The sequence below is a fragment of the Peromyscus maniculatus genome, chromosome 6 (assembly GCF_049852395.1).
Source record: "Peromyscus maniculatus bairdii isolate BWxNUB_F1_BW_parent chromosome 6, HU_Pman_BW_mat_3.1, whole genome shotgun sequence".
Lineage (NCBI taxonomy): Eukaryota > Metazoa > Chordata > Mammalia > Rodentia > Cricetidae > Peromyscus > Peromyscus maniculatus.
Window position 1 is genome coordinate 96,648,288 of NC_134857.1, and position 17,909 is coordinate 96,666,196.

General features: G+C 44.8%; 1 protein-coding gene across 1 annotated transcript in view; it reads left to right on the forward strand.

Annotated features, from left to right (window-relative positions):
• Frrs1 (ferric chelate reductase 1) overlaps positions 1–17,909 on the forward strand; it is a 46,106-nt gene that overhangs the window by 22,204 nt on the left and 5,993 nt on the right. Inside the window, exons 7-10 of the mRNA XM_042279805.2 lie at positions 2,873–2,971; positions 5,159–5,306; positions 8,587–8,700; positions 10,300–10,415. Of these exons, the coding sequence (XP_042135739.1) occupies positions 2,873–2,971; positions 5,159–5,306; positions 8,587–8,700; positions 10,300–10,415 (477 nt within the window). The remainder of the gene's footprint in view (positions 1–2,872; positions 2,972–5,158; positions 5,307–8,586; positions 8,701–10,299; positions 10,416–17,909) is intronic.

Here is a 17,909-nt window from a genome sequence, read left to right on the forward strand (position 1 = left end):
ATCTTGCTTCTTCTGGCAGCGGCTGGTGTCTCTCTCCTCTGCCTCTCCTTTCTTGTCTCTGTCTTGGATTTCCTGCCTGCCTATAAACTGCTTTGCCATAGGCCAAACCAGCTTTATTTATTAACCGATCATAGCAACACATATTCACAGCATACAGAAAGACATCCCACAGTGTTAAGATTTTTGTCACAGGGCTGGAGAGATGGCTCAGCCATTAAAGGCTAGGCTCACAACCAAAAATATAAGAATTTTGGCACAATGGGCTGGTGATGTGGTTCAGTGGGTAAAGGTGCTTGCTACCAAGTTTGGTTACCTGAGTTCATAATGGCAGGAGACAAATGACTCTTAGATGCTGTCCACTGACATCCCCTTGGGTGTGTGTGTAGAAGTTAAGGTTTGAATGCTAATATGTTAGCAGATACTGTATCTTTCTGCGGATTGATTTTGAGGTGAGTTTTCAGGATAGGCAAGTACTCAGTACTGCTGAGCGACCCATATCTGCCCTCCAATGTACTTTTAAAAAACTTTATTATATACTTTCTTACTTTGTGTATGTGTCCCTGTGCGGGCACAGATGTGGGGGTCAGAGGACAGTGTGTGGGAATTTCTTCCACACTGTAGGTTCCAGTCCAACACGTAGGTTCTGGCGGTCAAACTTAGGTCATCAGGGTTGGCAGTGAGTGCCTTTACCTACTGATCTGCTTCCTGTCTGTGGTCTCCCCTCTTTATTTCCGGTAGTGTGTGCTTCTGTAACTCTGAAGAGTGGCGTCTTCTCTTCCCTTCATTTGGGAGGTGAAGACGGCGTTCTCTGCTCCCGTTCTCACCTGTTCTGTCTTCTCCGATAGTCAGGATGCCTCTCTGTTATCGTTAGTACTGGAGTTCTAATCCGTTTGCTTCTAAGTCAACACTTGGACTATATTATTATTATTATTTTTTGTATGCACACTTACTTGCTTCTTCTGGCAGCGGCTGGTGTCTCTCTCTATATTTAAAGATTTTTAAATTTTTGTTGTCTCTTCTGGCAGCAGCTGGTGTCTCTCTCTCTATATATAAAATTTATATTTTTATCTTTATAATTACATCATTTCCATTTCCCCCTTTCCTTTCCTCCCTCCAAACCTTCCCGTGTAACTCCCCACCCCCTGTTCTTCAAATTTATGGCTTCTTTTTGTTTGTTGTTACATACCAGTCCAGTTAGGGCATCTGCAACCCAACTCCTGCCCCTAAGGCTCAGAGATCATTGCAGAGAGGGCATGGAAAGGTCCTGGGAGCCGGAGGACCAGGAAGTTTGCTGGGAGATTTTGTCTCTTAGAAATGTTGGAAGCTATCCCCACAAAGTCTCACTACATGGCTGCCTGCATATAACCTGAACAAGGACAGCGCTAATAGGCATGCTAACGCGGAAGGGGGAAGCTCACTAGGCCTCAGCCCTAGAAAAAGAATTACAGGCAACTACAGAGAGCTGAGAGTGAGGGAAAGAGTCTTCCCTAGGGTAGAGCAAACCAATTGGTTATCCAGTATCAGATGGTCAGCCCTGAAAACATATATGTATGTATATATGTACATATACAGACAGAGCACATTGTGCATACAACACATATGTAATAACAATAAAGAATACAGAAGGAGTTAGTAGCTAAAGGGGCCCATCAGCTTAGTGGGATACGGACAGTGACTTCAGACAGACAGACATTTGCACCATTGCTTCAGTGTACTCTGAAGTCACAGCCTGACTTCTCAGAGCCCATCGAAAGAGGAATAACTTAACTTTCAGAGTTAAGGAATATTGGAGACTAAAGGATCAGGAAGAATTGTACTGATAGGAAGTTCCTACCTCAGCTCTGATATTTTTATCTCAAAATTCCACGTTAAATCCAGTGAATATGTACAATATGCAGCAATTATATATATAAATATATATATAAAAATATAATCCTGCATATTCACAGTCATGAATGTGTATGACGTGTATTTATTTGAAAGTCAGTCTCTCATACAGTGCTCACAGTGAAGTGATACACAGGCAACAGAACATATTTTCTCCTCTGAGAAGGAAGAAGCAGACAGATGCCAATGTTGGAATCCGTATGCATGGAAGTGCTAACAGTGGCATCCATTTGTGGGTATAGGAATAGGAAAGCATGCTGTATGTCTTTTAAAGAGAGCAATTCCGGGCCTTCACATGCTGGGCAAGTGCTCTACTGTTGTATACTACCTCCAACGTGTCTATTTTGATCTGTTACTTTAGGGATTTTAGTGCCCTTTTATTCTTTTTTTTATAAGAGATTTATTTATTTATTAGGTATACAACATTCCGCCTACATGTATGCCTGCTCGCCAGGAGAGGGCACCAGATCTCATTATTGATGGCTGTGAGCCATCATATGGTTGCTGGGAATTGAACTCAGGATCTCTGGAAGAACAGCGAATGTTCTTAACCTCTGAGCCATCTCTCCAGCCCCACCCTTTTATTCTTAATTAATCTTTGAGACACTGTGTAGCCCTGACTGGCCTGGAACTTGACATGTAAAGTAGGCTGGCTTAGATCTCAGAGATTGGCCTCCCCAGGGCTGGGATTAAAGGTTTGCGTCCCCACTCCCAGATATTATTTATTTTTGAAACAGGGTCTTACTATGTAGCTGTGCCAACAGGTCTCAAGCTCACAAAGATCTGCTTGCCTCTGTCTCCTGAGTGCTGGGGTTAAAGGTGTGCACCACCATATGTAGCTAAAACATTGTTTTTTTTTTAACTCATAAATAAACAGCTGCTTCTCTAGACTACATAGATCATTTACTGCTGAGTCAAGTATGTTTTGAAAGTATCAAATGCTACTTGATTAGGGGTGCCTTAAAATAATGCGCTTGTTTTCCAGGGTGACGACGATGCTTACTTGTGCATTCGTGAAGACCAGACAGTGTATATACAGCCTTCCTATTTGACAGGGCGGAGTTCTCCTGTGATGGACTCCAGGGTGAGTGTGAACATGCTGGCAATGCACGTGGTTGGTCCACCTTCCTGCTAAGTGTCTACCACTGATGTGGCTGTGTATGTAGCCAGTCTTGTAGCTAGCCTCTCACCCGGGCAAAGGTCCGACTGCAGAGTTCTTCTTAGAATGATCGCCAAGAAACATTCTGTACTTAGAAAGCACAGGACAAAATTCTCTGCTAGGAAGTGATCAATTATTGCTCACATCACTTAATTCCTTTTTGTTACATCTTATGGAAAGGTATTTTATGGCTTCTTGACATGATCAGAAAGCTTATAGGACAGGATTTTAAGATGAGACCTGGGGAAGGGTGTGCTGGGGATCAGTCCCCAGCATGGCATAAGCGGGGTGTGGAGGCGCAGGGCTGTGATGCCGGCACTAGGTGAGTGGAGCACCAGGATCAGAAGTTCAAGATCAGAACCCCCTGTGGGGGCCCATACCTTTAATCTCAGCACTCGGGAGGCAGGTGGATCTCTGTGAGTTCGAGGCCAGCCTGGTCTACAGAGTGAGTTCCAGGACAGCCAGAACTATTATATAGAGAAATCCTGTCTTGAAAAACCAAAACAGAAGAAAAAAAGAAAAGAGAAAAAGAAGGAAAGAGGAAAAGAAAAAGTTCAAGATTGGGACTGCAGAGATGGCTCAACTGTTAGGAGCACTTGTTGCTCTTGCAGGGGACCCTGATTATGTTCCCAGCACTCATGTGGTGGTTCACAACCTTCTGGAACCCTAGTTCTAGTGGATCCAGTGTCCTCTTGTGACGTCTGTGGACACCAAGCATATGCATACATATATGCAGGTCAAACACTCATACGCATATAGGAAAATAAGTAAATCCTGAGGGGGGGGGTAGTTTAAGGTCCATATTCCAGCAGCAGACAGGAGGAACAGCTCCCCGAGGGACCGTCCCCACACCTAACCATTGTCCTGACATTTGCCATTGAATGGTGACCATGCAGCCACGCCAATCACAGAAGAGTCAGCAGAAGCCAGAGTCACCGCTTGGAGTGAACTACAGACCATAATGCAGGGACATGAGTATTACATAACTTGGCCAACAAGAGTGTTCAGTTTAGGGAAATGAGATGTGAGGTTGGGGGATTTGTTTTTGTTTTTGTTTCTGTTTCCTCCCATCCCTAAAATATTTTCCCCCCAAACTTGGGGCTGGATGTAGACTCTCAGCCTGTGGCCCAACTGTGACCCCCAGAACTGTGGTTACCTCTGGTTTGACTTGTCCTACTCAAATTGAGAGCTTGTGGTCACATTCTCCAGTGGGCAAGCCTATGGGATGTTGAGACGGGGGAGAGGGACAGAATTCCACCTATTTGTTGTGGGCAAAGAATATTAAAATGTGAAATACTATAAATTTGAGCTTTGTCAAACATATGGTGAAGTTCAAGGGAAAAGACCAATACTTCTTAAAAATGTAAGGAGTCCTTAAGTACTGTGACCCAACTATTCCTGCACACGCCCCTTTCTACTTGGTATCTACACCTGCTCTCAAAAACAGTCAATCGAACAGACAAACAGCCAACCCTCTGTTAGTTACACAAGTGTTTCTTGGCCAGTAGGAAGGAGGAACACATGTTAACACTGATGCCCAGGTGGTTGCCTCGCTTGCCCCATGTTGGCATCTGTGCCAATGTGAACGATTACTTTTTCTGTAGGACAGATGGCAAGCCAATGTGCTATAAAGGAGCAGTAGGCTCTTCCTTAATGTCACAGTGAATGAAGTGTGACTGGGCAGTGGCTTCCCTTCGTGACGCCACTGCCACTGTGCCTAGCTTTCCTGTGGGGTCGGTCGGCTTGCTCAGAAGCCTGGGACTCCTGCCTAGATATGTGTTGCATGCTGGCCTCCAGGGTGTTCCTCAGGTTTTCTGTTGGTGTGCGGATGGCCGATTGGGGTTAGCACGTCAGTTAGATTTTCTCAGCTGGGTAGAGGAACTGTGAAGATCTGGCTCACAGTGAAAACATAATGTTTGCCAAGTGGCATAAAGACAAACTAGAGTAATAATAATAATAAAAATCTTGGTGTTCTTTGATAAGGAAGGACACTACAGATAAAACAAGCTCCTCCAACCTTAGAAAAAGGAAACGGAGCAGGGCAGGGTTTTGAGCGTGTCTTATTTTTTTAGCAAATCTTTGGAAAGTGTTGAGAAGCTCCTGTGTTTGTAGGGGACTCTCAAGGATATGGCCTGGAGGCTGGCGGATGGCGTCATACAGTGTTCATTCAGAAGAAACATCACCCTGCCTGGGGTTAGGAACAGATTCGCGTTAAACGAAAGCTACTACATCTTCCTAGCAGAAGGTGCTGCCCATGACGGTAAGCATTGGGTTAAATCCGTCTTTGCACATCGTCCTTTTTCTCTCTTCCTCTCCCCTCTCCCATGCAGATACCACTACAATCGCTCATCTTAAGGTATGGAAGGGATTCTCTTTTGATTTTGAGTTAGGTTTCTGGCTTAACTTTCATGCAAAGAATGTCAGCCCGGTTACAAAGTACCTGCTTTGTACAATGAATTGGCACCAGAACTGTGAGCTCCTTGCAAGAAGTTATGTGTGTCTTTGGGCTCTGCTGCACTTTCCTAGGAACAGTGCCTTTTGGATTGTTGCAAGAAATACCAGCTCCAATCTATATTGGACAGTCTATCCAATCTGGATCTGGTCTCCTTAGACACGAGCCTCTCCAGGAGGTGGAGTGCCAGCCCTGGCAGGGATTCCTGCTAGAAGGGGCTTGTGTCTGCTTGCTCTGCTGCGTCATTTCCTAAGTAAAATGGGTGCCCTGGGATCCCAGTATACTTGAGGAATCTGAATGTTTGTTTTGTTTTGAGACAGCTCACTATGTAGCCCTGACTGGCCTTCATGACACTTTCTGTAGATCAGTCTGGCCTTGAACTCATAGAGAGCCACTCTTCTGTCTACCGAGGGCTGGAATTCAAAGCGTGCGCCGCCGTGTGCAGCCTCATCTTCCTTTTCGTCACCAGTATCTTCTGTATCGGCAGCTTGGCCATCTTGTTTACATCTACCATTGTCTGTGACACTTCTGTGCTCTGAGTTACCAAACACTATTGATTCTACTGACATTTCCTTTCTGGTTTTCTAGATTACTGATTTAGTTTGCTTCTCTGATGCTCTGACCAAAAGCAGCTTGCGGGGATGAAGGGTTCTGTTTGGCGGGTTACTGTCCATCATCAAGAGGAACCGAGGTGGGAGCTGGAGGCAGGAACCGAAGCAAAGACCATGGGGAGGGAACACTGCATACTGGCTCGCTTCCTCTGCCTTGCTCAGCTGCTTATGTATCCTAGGACTCCTTGCCTAGGGATGGTACCATCCACAGTGGTCTGGGCCCCACCACATCAACCATTAATCAAGAAAATGACCCATAGATGTGTCCAAGGGCCAATCAGATGGTGGCAGTTCCTCAACTGAGATTCTTCCTTCCTAGGTGACTCCAGTTTATACCAAGTTGATAAAAACTAACCAGCACGGTTACATTTTGTTGTTTTAACTAAACCACAAATTAAATGATCACTTCAATCCTTTGTCTTTACTGTGATTACATCCAGGTGTTTTGAAGTATCTTCATTGTTAGCATCTCTAAGAAGAGTTGTGATTTTAGTTTTGATTTCCTGTTTAAACTAATAGCTTAAAAAATAGTGTTGAGGCTGGAGAGATGGCTCAGTTGCTAAGAGCACTGGCTGCTCTTCCAGAGGACCAGGGTTCAATTCCAAGTACCCACATAGCAGCTCACAACTATCTATCACTAGCTCCGGGGGAATCTGACACCTTCACACCAATGCATATTAAAAAAAAAAATCCAAATAAAATTAAATAAATTATTAAAAAATAAAAAATAGTGTTATAAATATCTAGCTGGATGATCTTCTCTCTTTTTATTTTTTCATTTTGTTATACAGATAATATAACCTGTATATTTCATAAATTTTTAAAAGTTAATTTAGTTAATTCAATTATTATTATTTGTGTGTGTGCAAGTTCTATGACCCACTGAGACATTCGCCCCCCCCCCTCGCCACCCCCCCCACCGCCTCTTGAAATTACTGTGATATGGTCTGGTGCCTGATAGCTAGCATTTGTTTTCAACAAACATTTATATATCTATTAAGTTTCTTAACTATTTTTGCTCTCACATATTTTTCTAAAAATATGTTTGTATGTTCTATAATTTATTCTATTCTAGTGATAGACATTTAGTTTATATTTTCTCTTTAAACAATATATAAAAATGTTGCAGTGAATATTCTTGTGCCTATATTTTTGGTTCATTGTGCAGAAGAGGAGGCAGAGAGATTGTAGGAGCCAGAGGAGGTGGATGACTTCAAGGAAACAGCATTTTCCAGCCACAACAGGGCTGATGACGAATGAACTCACAGAGACTGTGACAGCGTGCACAGGCCTGCACAGGTTCAAACCAAACAAAATCCCATCAAGGAGAAGGGGAGGTGGACATGGAGTCCTGGTTCTAACCCCAAAGCTATTTGCAATTGATAACTGCTGGGAAAGGGAAAATAGATTTTCTCCAATGCATTGTTACTAGGTATATTGATCAAATGCCCGGGTTTAAAAAGTTATGTTACCTGTAGAGTAGAGTGAGCATACACACACACACACACACACACACACACACACACACACACACACACACACACACGTGCACACACTTGGAATAGTCCCATATTTTCCTGATTTGATTTCATGTACAACAAATAGTAATAAAAGACACAAATAAGGGCAGACATGGTGGTGCACGCCTTTAATCCCAGCACTAAGGAGGAAGTGGCAGCAGCAGGGCAGGGGCAGGTGGATCTCTATGAGTTCGAGGCTAGCCTGGTCTACATAGTGAGACCCTATCTCAAAAAACAAAATGAAACAACAAAACCCCAAAGAATAAAAGAAAGGGAAAAATAGAAAAAAGATAATAATGTTTTCTCAGTTTTACAGAAAAGTTGTTTTAGATTTCTTTTTTGTTATTTTGCGTGTTAGGGTGTTTTTCTTGTGGGTGCCTGGTGCCCTTAGAGGTTAGAAGAGGACCTCAGGTTCCCAGGTCCTCTGCAAGATCAAGTGCTCTTAAGCACCAGGCCAACTCTCAGCCCTTCCCTCAGTTTTTAAATGTCACTGGTATACGAGACTTGGATTTGTTACTTCCACCCAGTCGGAACTGACCATCCGGCAAATTCTGTATCATCAAAATGCTTTTCTTAGCTGTCTACGCCTGGTCTTCTGTTAGCATATCCTGGGCTTTCAGAACGCAGGCTTGGTTGAAGGCTGAGAGCTTTCCAGTACATCGGTCAGTGCTGGAGAAGTACAGTGGCTATCTCCAGTGACTTGTCATCAGCCATCATTTTGACATTGTTTAACCTGTTAATTGCACACACTGGTTCTTTTCACTTTAACCCTTCCATTCCCAGTCCTTGTTTCGATTCATCTTGTTGTTGGTTGAACTCTTTCCTTGATTTTCAGGAAAGTCGCTGGCTCCTGAATGTATCTTTGGGTTGCTTCTACATGGGGATGTCAACTCTCCCTAGCCCATAATGTTTCATCACTGTAAGATGTTTTCTTTCTATTCTGTGTCCACCTCTCAGGCCGAATTTTTAGGCACTCTCAGCAACCTTTGATAACGTACGAAAAATACGATGTGACAGGCACGCCCAAGAACGTAGGGGGGTCCCACTCGTCACCCCTTTTAAAGGCTCATGGTGAGTTAACAGAGCATCATCATCACGATTTGTGGGATGCACTAATCAGCGAGCAGGCGCTGGCTGGATCAGGCTCGGTGGCAGGAGTCGCCCAGCAAATGTTCATGTTTCTTGTATCTTTCTTTCAACATTAGCATTTTCAAGTAGATTGTCTCTCTGAATGTTTGTCAGTTTTTATTAAAAGGGGAAAGGAAGGGACTGGGGATTTAGCTCAGTGGTAGAGCGCTTGCCTAGCAAGCACAAGGCCCTGGGTTCGGTCCTCAGCTCTGAAAAAAAAAAGGGGGGGGGGGAAGGAAATCTAATTCAGTGGTATGAACACAGGAGACACATTAAAATCAGCAGTGGGAATTTTAAATTCATCCGGGTTGAATATTACTGGATGAATGAAGTTAATGCTTTTGAATCCTTGATTTTTTTTTTATTAAAATAAATGCTAATTCAAAAGCGGGTGTGGTTTTGGTTGTTTAGTTGTAACAGTAGTTTGGTTTCACAAATGTAGTTTCACTCTTTTTTTTTTTTTTTGGTTTTTCGAGACAGGGTTTCTCTGTGTAGCTTTGCACCTTTCCTGGGACTCACTTGGTAGTCCAGGCTGGCCTCGAACTCACAGAGATCTGCCTGGCTCTGCCTCCCAAGTGCTGGGATTAAAGGCGTGCGCCACCACTGCCCAGCTAATGCGCCTAGTTTCACTCTTGTGTTAGCATTTCAGCACAGGAAGTACTCAGTGCAGTGCTCAGGTTTTGGCTGTTTGGATGAGGAATGTCACCCAAGTGGGAGAATAGTTGCTTGGATAAGGGCCTCTTCTATGCTTTGGCTCCACCAATGGAAGTTGATTCTATTTGCAAAGCGCGCTGGCTTACGTTGAAAAGCTAGGACTCAAAAGCAGGAACACAGTGCAAACTGACGGTGACCTCACGTTAGCCTCTCGGGGATTTTCCCACCACATTCTCCAGAGTTCTTTGTGGTGAGGGCGTTCCTTGAATTTATCACCACAGCTCACCTTGAATGCCACTTTCCTGTGTTCCGCTGGACTGTGCTCCTGCTGCACCTCCAGTTGGGCAGGAACGAGACTCGGAAGTCACACGTCTGTCTTCTTACCTTTCATGTGTTGTTTGGAGTAAGATTATGGGAGAGGAGAGCTGCAGACAGGCTGTTAGAGAAAGATGGTTAAGAACCCACTGCCTGTGGTCAAGCTGTTGGAGTGCTCTGTGCCTTTGTTTCCCCATTCAGCCAATTGGGACAATGTAAATACCCATAAACAATGGCAAAGGCCACTTCGACTAATACATGTAAAGCACTTGGGGTGCCTCGTACCTGCTAGGGTATGGCCTTGCTGGCTGTTAGCAGCAACAGTGGTGGTATAATAAGAACTATGATATAGTGTGTGTGTGTGTGTGTGTGTGTGTGTGTGCGTGTGCGTGTGCGTGTGCGTGTGCGTGTGTGTGTGTGTGTGTGTGTGTGTGTGGCGGGGAGGGAGATCATATTTCTGTCACTTTAATGTAGTTTGCTGGCTGTTTCTATTTTCTGAGCACTGGGTTTGGCCATCGATGAAGGAGCTAACTTACTCTGTGGTCTGAATCACGACATCTCTCCCTCCTGCAGGTGCCTTAATGTTTGTGGCATGGATGACCACAGTTAGCATAGGAGTGCTGGTTGCCCGGTTCTTCAGATCTGTGTGGTCCAAAGCTTTCTTCCTCGGTGAAGCAGCTTGGTTTCAGGTAGGTGACAGAAAAGGCTTAAAGCCATTTATTTCCATCTTGTTCAAACACTGCAGCGTGAAGTTGGTGTGCTTTTGATTTTACATAATTCTGTGTGTGTGTGTGTGTGTGTATGAAATCAGAAGACACCTTTTGGGAGTCAGTTTTCTTCTACCATGTGAGTTCTGGAATCACTCACTCATGTCAGCAGGTTTCCCAGCAGGTCCATTTACCCGCTCAGCCTTCTCTCTGGCTCACATTGCTTTCCTTGTCCTTTTCTCAATTACAACTATTGCAGGTCTTAGATCCCCCCGCCCCGCCCCCCCCCCCCCCCCCCCCCCAGTTTCCTAAGCAGCCGAGAGCCAATGCAAGATCCCTTACAAAGTCTGTCTTGGTGATGAGGCGGCCTGAATTGGAGAATGTGTCAGGGTCAAATGACCCTTCCTGACCCCTAGGCGTGTAGTGGGAGAAGCTGAGAGGTTCACTCATGGCACTAAGTCACTTTGAGGTATGGGGGGCTGGCAAACAGAAGAGAAAAATGGCAGTGCTCACTGTGTGTCTGTCTTCTGCTTGGTGAGCTGTGAGAGCTGGGATCTCCCTATTTAACAGTCAAGGTCGTCTGACTATGTGTGGGAAGAGAAACCGGAAGTGCTCTTTTCCAGCCAGGCGGTGGTGGTGCACGCCTTTAATCCCAGCACTCAGGAGGCAGAGGCAGGCGGATCTCTGTGAGTTCGAGGCCAGCCTGGGCTACCCAGTGAGTTCCAGGAAAGGCGCAAGCTATACAGAGAAACCCTGTCTCGAAAAAAAAAAAAAAAAAGACGCTTCCTAAAAATTATTGTATTATTATTTTTTTAATCTGTATAGTCATTTTGCTTGCATGTGAGTATGCATCACATGCATGCCTGGTGCCTGAAGAGGCCAGTAGAGGGCATTCAGATCCCTTAGAACTGGAGTTATGGATAGTTGTGAGCCACCATGTGGGTACTGGGAATTAAACCTGGGTCCTCTGCAAGAGCAGCCAGTGTGGAGTCATTTCTCCAGTCACTCAGTGAGTCTCTTGTTTGCTGTGCGTCGATTCTGTCTGTCTTTGCCTGTGACTCTTTATCTCTCATGCCTGCTCACGTTGTCTCACTCCTCCTCCTCCAATCTGCTCTGTGGATTTTCCAACTGGAAGACTGTGTCCTTTATCAGGCCAAGCCTTCTACTACTTCTATTCTTTAACATTTATTTATTTATTTATGTATGTATGTATGTATGTATGTATATATGTATGTATGTGTGCGGGCGGGCCACTGCACAGTCATGTGACTGTTGATGATGTTGTTGTGCCCAGATCGTGACCCTCAGAGAGACCACCAAAGACGAGCATGCCGGAATGCAAAAGCAAGGTTTAATTCTGGATATCCAAAAGCAATACAAGCCTAGGCAGGGACTTCGTCCAATACATCCAACGCAGTGGAGGCTGGAGGAAGCGCCCACCTGTCTGCAAGCTCAGCTTTTAAAGGGAAAAGTCACAAGGTTACATCATTTAGGGGTGCTAGTACAGGTACAATTCTGATTGGCTCGCTTCTAGGGACTTCTAGATATTACTTCTAAGGGAGTGGTTGCCCGCCACCATTTCTCATTGGCTGCCCTCAGGTGGAGGCATTTCTGTGATCAGTTACCCTGGAAACCAGGGAGAGGACATTCCATAGTCTGGCAGGCATTACCTTGTGACTATCTTGTGGCTCTGTACTTTCACACTTCCTGGTTTCTGGAATCTGAACTGACTGGTCTCAGTAACTTCTGGCCTGTTCCAGTAACTTATGGCCTGTAGCTAAAAGGAGCAGTCTTAGGCCTTTAGTTTTGGGGTGAGAGCATTTTGGTCTTATTTTGGTTCCACATTTCCCCCTTCTCATGTGCCTAATGGAACCCAATCATGGGTTTTGGACAGTTAGCTCCTAAGTATCCCTCTCTAATAATGGCCATGTATAGTTAGCCATCTTGTCTCTATGCCAGGGAGTTTTCTTTTGACCCAGCATTTCAGCCTTTTCTGAACAGGGAATATGGGTGATGTATTCTCTTCTGGAACTGCTTCGAGCTGGCATTGGGGCGCTGATATCGGGGGCCCCAAAAGGCTGAAAAGCTAGTCAAAGACTGGGCAAGGGGGCATTTGTCAGAAGATGTAGCTACCTGACCCCATAGGGACAGGGAAGAACCATGTTAGCTGGGCTGGTCCACGTCAGCTTTTAGCAAGTCTGGAGCTCACAGTTGTCTGAAGCAGTGGAGTCAGTGACTGAAACCTGGAGGTGACTGCCAGCTGAGTAGAAATCTGTTAAGACAAATTTAAACTAGGAACAGAGGTTAAAATTTATGAACTTATTTGGAACCCTTAGGTCCATACCCTTAGTAATGGGAAAAGCAGTAGTCCCAAGACCAGGAGAGAGGAAAAATACCATCTTTAGGAATACTTATCTGGGGTCCTTTCAACCTCTGTGAAATGGGTCTAGGTTTTTATGGCTCTTTTGATCCTTTGAGGCCTACTTACAAAATGACATAAAAGTTTTAGATACATTAGTATTACCAATCTGCACTGAAATCCATATTGTAGACAAAGCAGATAATGGGTATCTTATAAAACAGCAGAAGTGGACTCATACCTTTGAGTCCCAACAAGAACTACAGATTTGGGTTAAAAGCTTGTGCATTTTCCTTCTGTCCAGAAAGCCAGGTATAAATTGGACAGAGATTTTTGACCTGATGAGAAGCACTTTTAGGTTTACATTTAGACATATTTAGATGATATATAAAACAAATCCAAAATGTTGAGCTTGTGACTGAATAGTAAGTAGTCATTGCTCTACCAGCTCATCAGGGCTCCTAAATGTTAAGCTCTGAACCATAGAACAGGAGAGTAATCTGAAACTTATCTCACTTTGGACTCATATCTGAACCTTTATGACTTAAACTTTTATATCTTAGAACATTTTCCTAAAAGTGAGCTAACAAGAAAGCTATAGCCTTGCATGAGGATCTGGTTGATGCTGCCATGCTGACAAAGTTAGAGCTAGCCTGGCCATCAGTACTGTCAGAGATCTGAGAAGGATAAACTATATCTGAGTGCAGACCAAGAAGCTTCCAATCCTATAAATTACAGGGACCAATCCCTACCCAGGTCTCCACAGCATTGGAGGCATCAGTCAGAACATCGTCAATCTTCTTCTGCCATCAGGTCCATAAGGCAGAGTATTTTTCCTGTAGAATAGGGACATGGAAGACTGACCTTGATCAGGCAAAAGGGTGCAATCAATTCCAGTGTCCTACTGCTCATCCACAGTCTGAGCTGGGTCCTGGCGGCAGGCGTTTCACTGGGGCATCTTGCCCTGTGGTCAGCGTTGTCATATTTCAGGCAGAGACGTTGTGGTGCCTCATATGTAATCTTCTTTGGAGACCTTGGGTCACTGCTAGGACCTGGAAGCCTGTCTGATATAGTAAGCTTTTAGATCAACATTTAAATGCCATATTCTGCAGATCTCTGAAGTATGAGGGCTGTCCAGGTATATCTGAATAGACAAACTTTGTTTCTAATTACTTGTTTCAAGCTCAACCCTGAAAACATATGCAAGAGACTGAGTAAATGAGTAAACTTACATCAGTACTTACTTACCCTGACTACAATTAAAAAACTTGATTACTTATGACTGACTATTTATGTTCTCTAACAGTCTACAAAAGTAGCCTAAAAACAATGCTTTTAAGTTGAAGCTCTTCTAGCATCAAATCATTATACAACATTTTTAAGCCTGAACGTACCTTGGGTAAGAAGAAACATTTTTTAAGCCATTGGTTTTTAACTATAAAAACTGTTCTTAAAAGACTGAGATCTCTCAAATGTCTTCCACCACTGCAACTAGACTCTTTTTGGAACTCTAGTCCTGCCATACATTTGCAAACCTCAGCTGTTTCCTATGATTCCTTTATGTTGCAAAGTTTGGCTGCCAGAGCAAGGTATATTCCTGTGAATAAAAGCATTGATGTGCAGCTTTAATATTAATCAAATACCTTATTTATTAAACATATGTTGCCATCTATTTAAATTCTCTAGAAACTTGCTGTTGAACACTTGGTAAAGACATAAATATTAGGTGTTAACCCGAGTAGATCTCTATAACCTTAGTAAAAGATGGCTGCCAGCCACATGGCTGCCCATGAGATCACCAGCCAAGATGGAGGGAGCCACGTGGTTGCTGTTTAAAGCTCATTTTTCTAAACAATAATTACTTGTACACATACACACAGTTGGATCCAAGTTACACACATACATACATACAGTTAAAGCTTGCTTACATTTTCAAGTCACATACCTGTCCACATACACACATAAGCAGTTTGCAGAATCATTAGCCATTCTTAAGATGAAAACCAACAAGAATTAACTTTCAAATTCAGTATTTGCAGGTATAAGAAACCATAACAAACAGTTTACATCACTTCCCCTCTGACCTTCTACGACCTTCCATGTACCCTCAGTCCGTTCCTTTGATCCCTCAGACATTTACTCCAGACAAATTCCACCTTTACTTTTCCTTCAAAACAGAAACTCTTACCAAAGTCTTTCTTGTGATTTCCCTCAGTACTCTAGAATATATTGTAAAGTTACAATATTTTAAACAAGAACAGAAATACATGCATACACCATAACAAGAAAACTCAATTTGCATCAGCACTGTACCACAAACTGTTGGTGACATACCATTCTTGGAGCCAGACCTTGATCAGGTTTTAGCCTCAGGGCAGATCTTGAGAGCCCCACCCAACAGCATGGAAGAGGAGGACGGGGAAAGCGGGGGAAAGCATGCACCATGGAGACAAAAGATTGCTGTTAACCTCAGATTTTCAAGAACACGAGAATGACAGACTGAAAGTGACTCCATGCCCTGGCTGGGCCCACAGACCTGTAGGCCACTCCTCAGCTGTGACCCTGGAGGGGCAGTTAGTTCTCCACCAGCCCCCACACTGAGCTCCTTGAGGCTCCTGCTGGCTCCTGCCAGTTCTGCCCCATGTCCACACAGGAGCCCAGCCAGAACCTGCCGGCCATATCTGGGCCCCACAGTGCTCACAGCCCACTCTAGCACAAAGCCATGCCTAGTTCCCATGCAGCCAAGCCTCTACTCCATAGCTTTTTGAGCGAGCTGGGGCCCTGAACCCGCTGCATCTAGGCCCCGTGATGCTCACGGGTCACCTAGCCCTCTCAGCAGCGCAACCACCAAAGGGGTCTCCATCCCTTCGGCTGGCAATCCAGCCCACAAGTCCCAATGCATACACAAGCTCAGGCATAAAACACTCACACATGTGGCCACAGTTCTCACACATTTATACATTTATGAAGGTATAACAAATAACACTGATGAACAAGATAGGCAGACAAAAAGGAAGAACAAGGGCCCTACAGATGGTCCAGGCAGACGAGATTCCGGAGAGGGAGCCTCGATAATGCCAAAGACCTACAGATGGGACAGGGACAATTCAACAGAGTCTCCCGATCCCCAGATGGATCCAAACAGACGGACCCCTCACGGGCATCTCCCGATCCCCAGACAGATCCAAACAGACGGATCCAAACAGACGGACCCCTCACGGGTATCCTAACAGACGGACCCCTCTCGGGCGTCCTAACAGACGGACCCCTCTCGGGCGTCCTATGACGGGGGGACCTGTAAGGACCCCCGCGTCCTGATGAAGGGTTGGAACGTCTTCCAACTCCTCCAGGTCACCTTACAGGCGCGTCCGCCAAGGTGAGCCTGTCAGATTCAACCGCCGGCTTCAGATAAGAAAATGAAAGTAAAAGGAAAGCAAAAACAAGAAAATGGAGCGCTCTTACCGATCGGTGCAGATGGACCTCCGGAGCTCTTAGGGGTCCCGGCGGGGGGTCTCTGGGGATCCCGGAGAGCCCCCAAATGTTGTGCCCAGATCGTGACCCTCAGAGAGACCACCAAAGACGAGCATGCCGGAATGCAAAAGCAAGGTTTAATTCTGGATATCCAAAAGCAATACAAGCCTAGGCAGGGACTTCGTCCAATACATCCAACGCAGTGGAGGCTGGAGGAAGCGCCCACCTGTCTGCAAGCTCAGCTTTTAAAGGGAAAAGTCACAAGGTTACATCATTTAGGGGTGCTAGTACAGGTACAATTCTGATTGGCTCGCTTCTAGGGACTTCTAGATATTACTTCTAAGGGAGTGGTTGCCCGCCACCATTTCTCATTGGCTGCCCTCAGGTGGAGGCATTTCTGTGATCAGTTACCCTGGAAACCAGGGAGAGGACATTCCATAGTCTGGCAGGCATTACCTTGTGACTATCTTGTGGCTCTGTACTTTCACACTTCCTGGTTTCTGGAATCTGAACTGACTGGTCTCAGTAACTTCTGGCCTGTTCCAGTAACTTATGGCCTGTAGCTAAAAGGAGCAGTCTTAGGCCTTTAGTTTTGGGGTGAGAGCATTTTGGTCTTATTTTGGTTCCACAATGTGTGCATGTGTTATGCTCAGATCACGGGAACCCCCAAAAGACCACCACGGAGACCAAATCCCGCATGTAAGAACAAAGAGCCTTTATTCTTTTCAAGCTCCGAGCTTGGTCTCTCTGTCGGTCCAATGCAGCGGTGAGGGCAGAGGGCCCTGAGCTCAGGTGGAGCAGAGTTTTTATCACAGCAGAGGTTGGGGTGAGGGATTTCCAGGGTTCAGGAGCCTGATTGGCTGACAATTGTCTAGGGGTATCTGTATAACAAAAATAGGTGTGTGCTAGACTCAAGGACATCTGGCCATCTTATCTAATGGTTGGAATGTTCCTCATCCCTGGGTGGATCCCTGGGTGGTATCAGCTTAAGGCTTTTCCTGGATCTGGGTGTTGACTGCCAGTAAGCCTGTCTCATAAGCTGTGTCTAGGCCCCTAAGCCTGTCATGGCTGCTGTGTGGTCAAGCTGTTTTGGGTCCCTCCCCACATGGGGGAGTGTGTACCATCGTGAGCATGTGTGGAGGTCAGAGGACAATTTTGTGGAGTTGATTCTCTCTTTACAAAGTGTGTATGCGATATCCGTTCCTGCTGCTGTGAAGAGACAGAGCCTACCAGGAACTGAACTCAACATCAGCCTTGTGCACCAAGTGCCTTTATCCACTGAGTCATCTTATCTGTCTTTCTGCTGTTCTCAAGCATATGCTATTGATGTGTGTATATGTTCATGACAGTCACACATTCACAGAAACTTACAGGGTCACTATCTATTATACTGTATATCATATAGGGTAACCTTTTCCTGGAATAATTTTGCCTTAAACCAGTTGCCCAATACATAACAGTGCCCATTTTCATTCTTAACATTTTCTTGATTTTCCAAAAAGAATTGTATGTTCCATATAGTGTTCATTTATCTTTTCTGATTATACGATAAGCCCTGCAGGATACAGTGTTTTTTTTTTCTTTCTTTCCTTGCTGTCCCCCACTCTGCATGGTGACAGAGCTTAATACATACCTTTGGAAGGAAG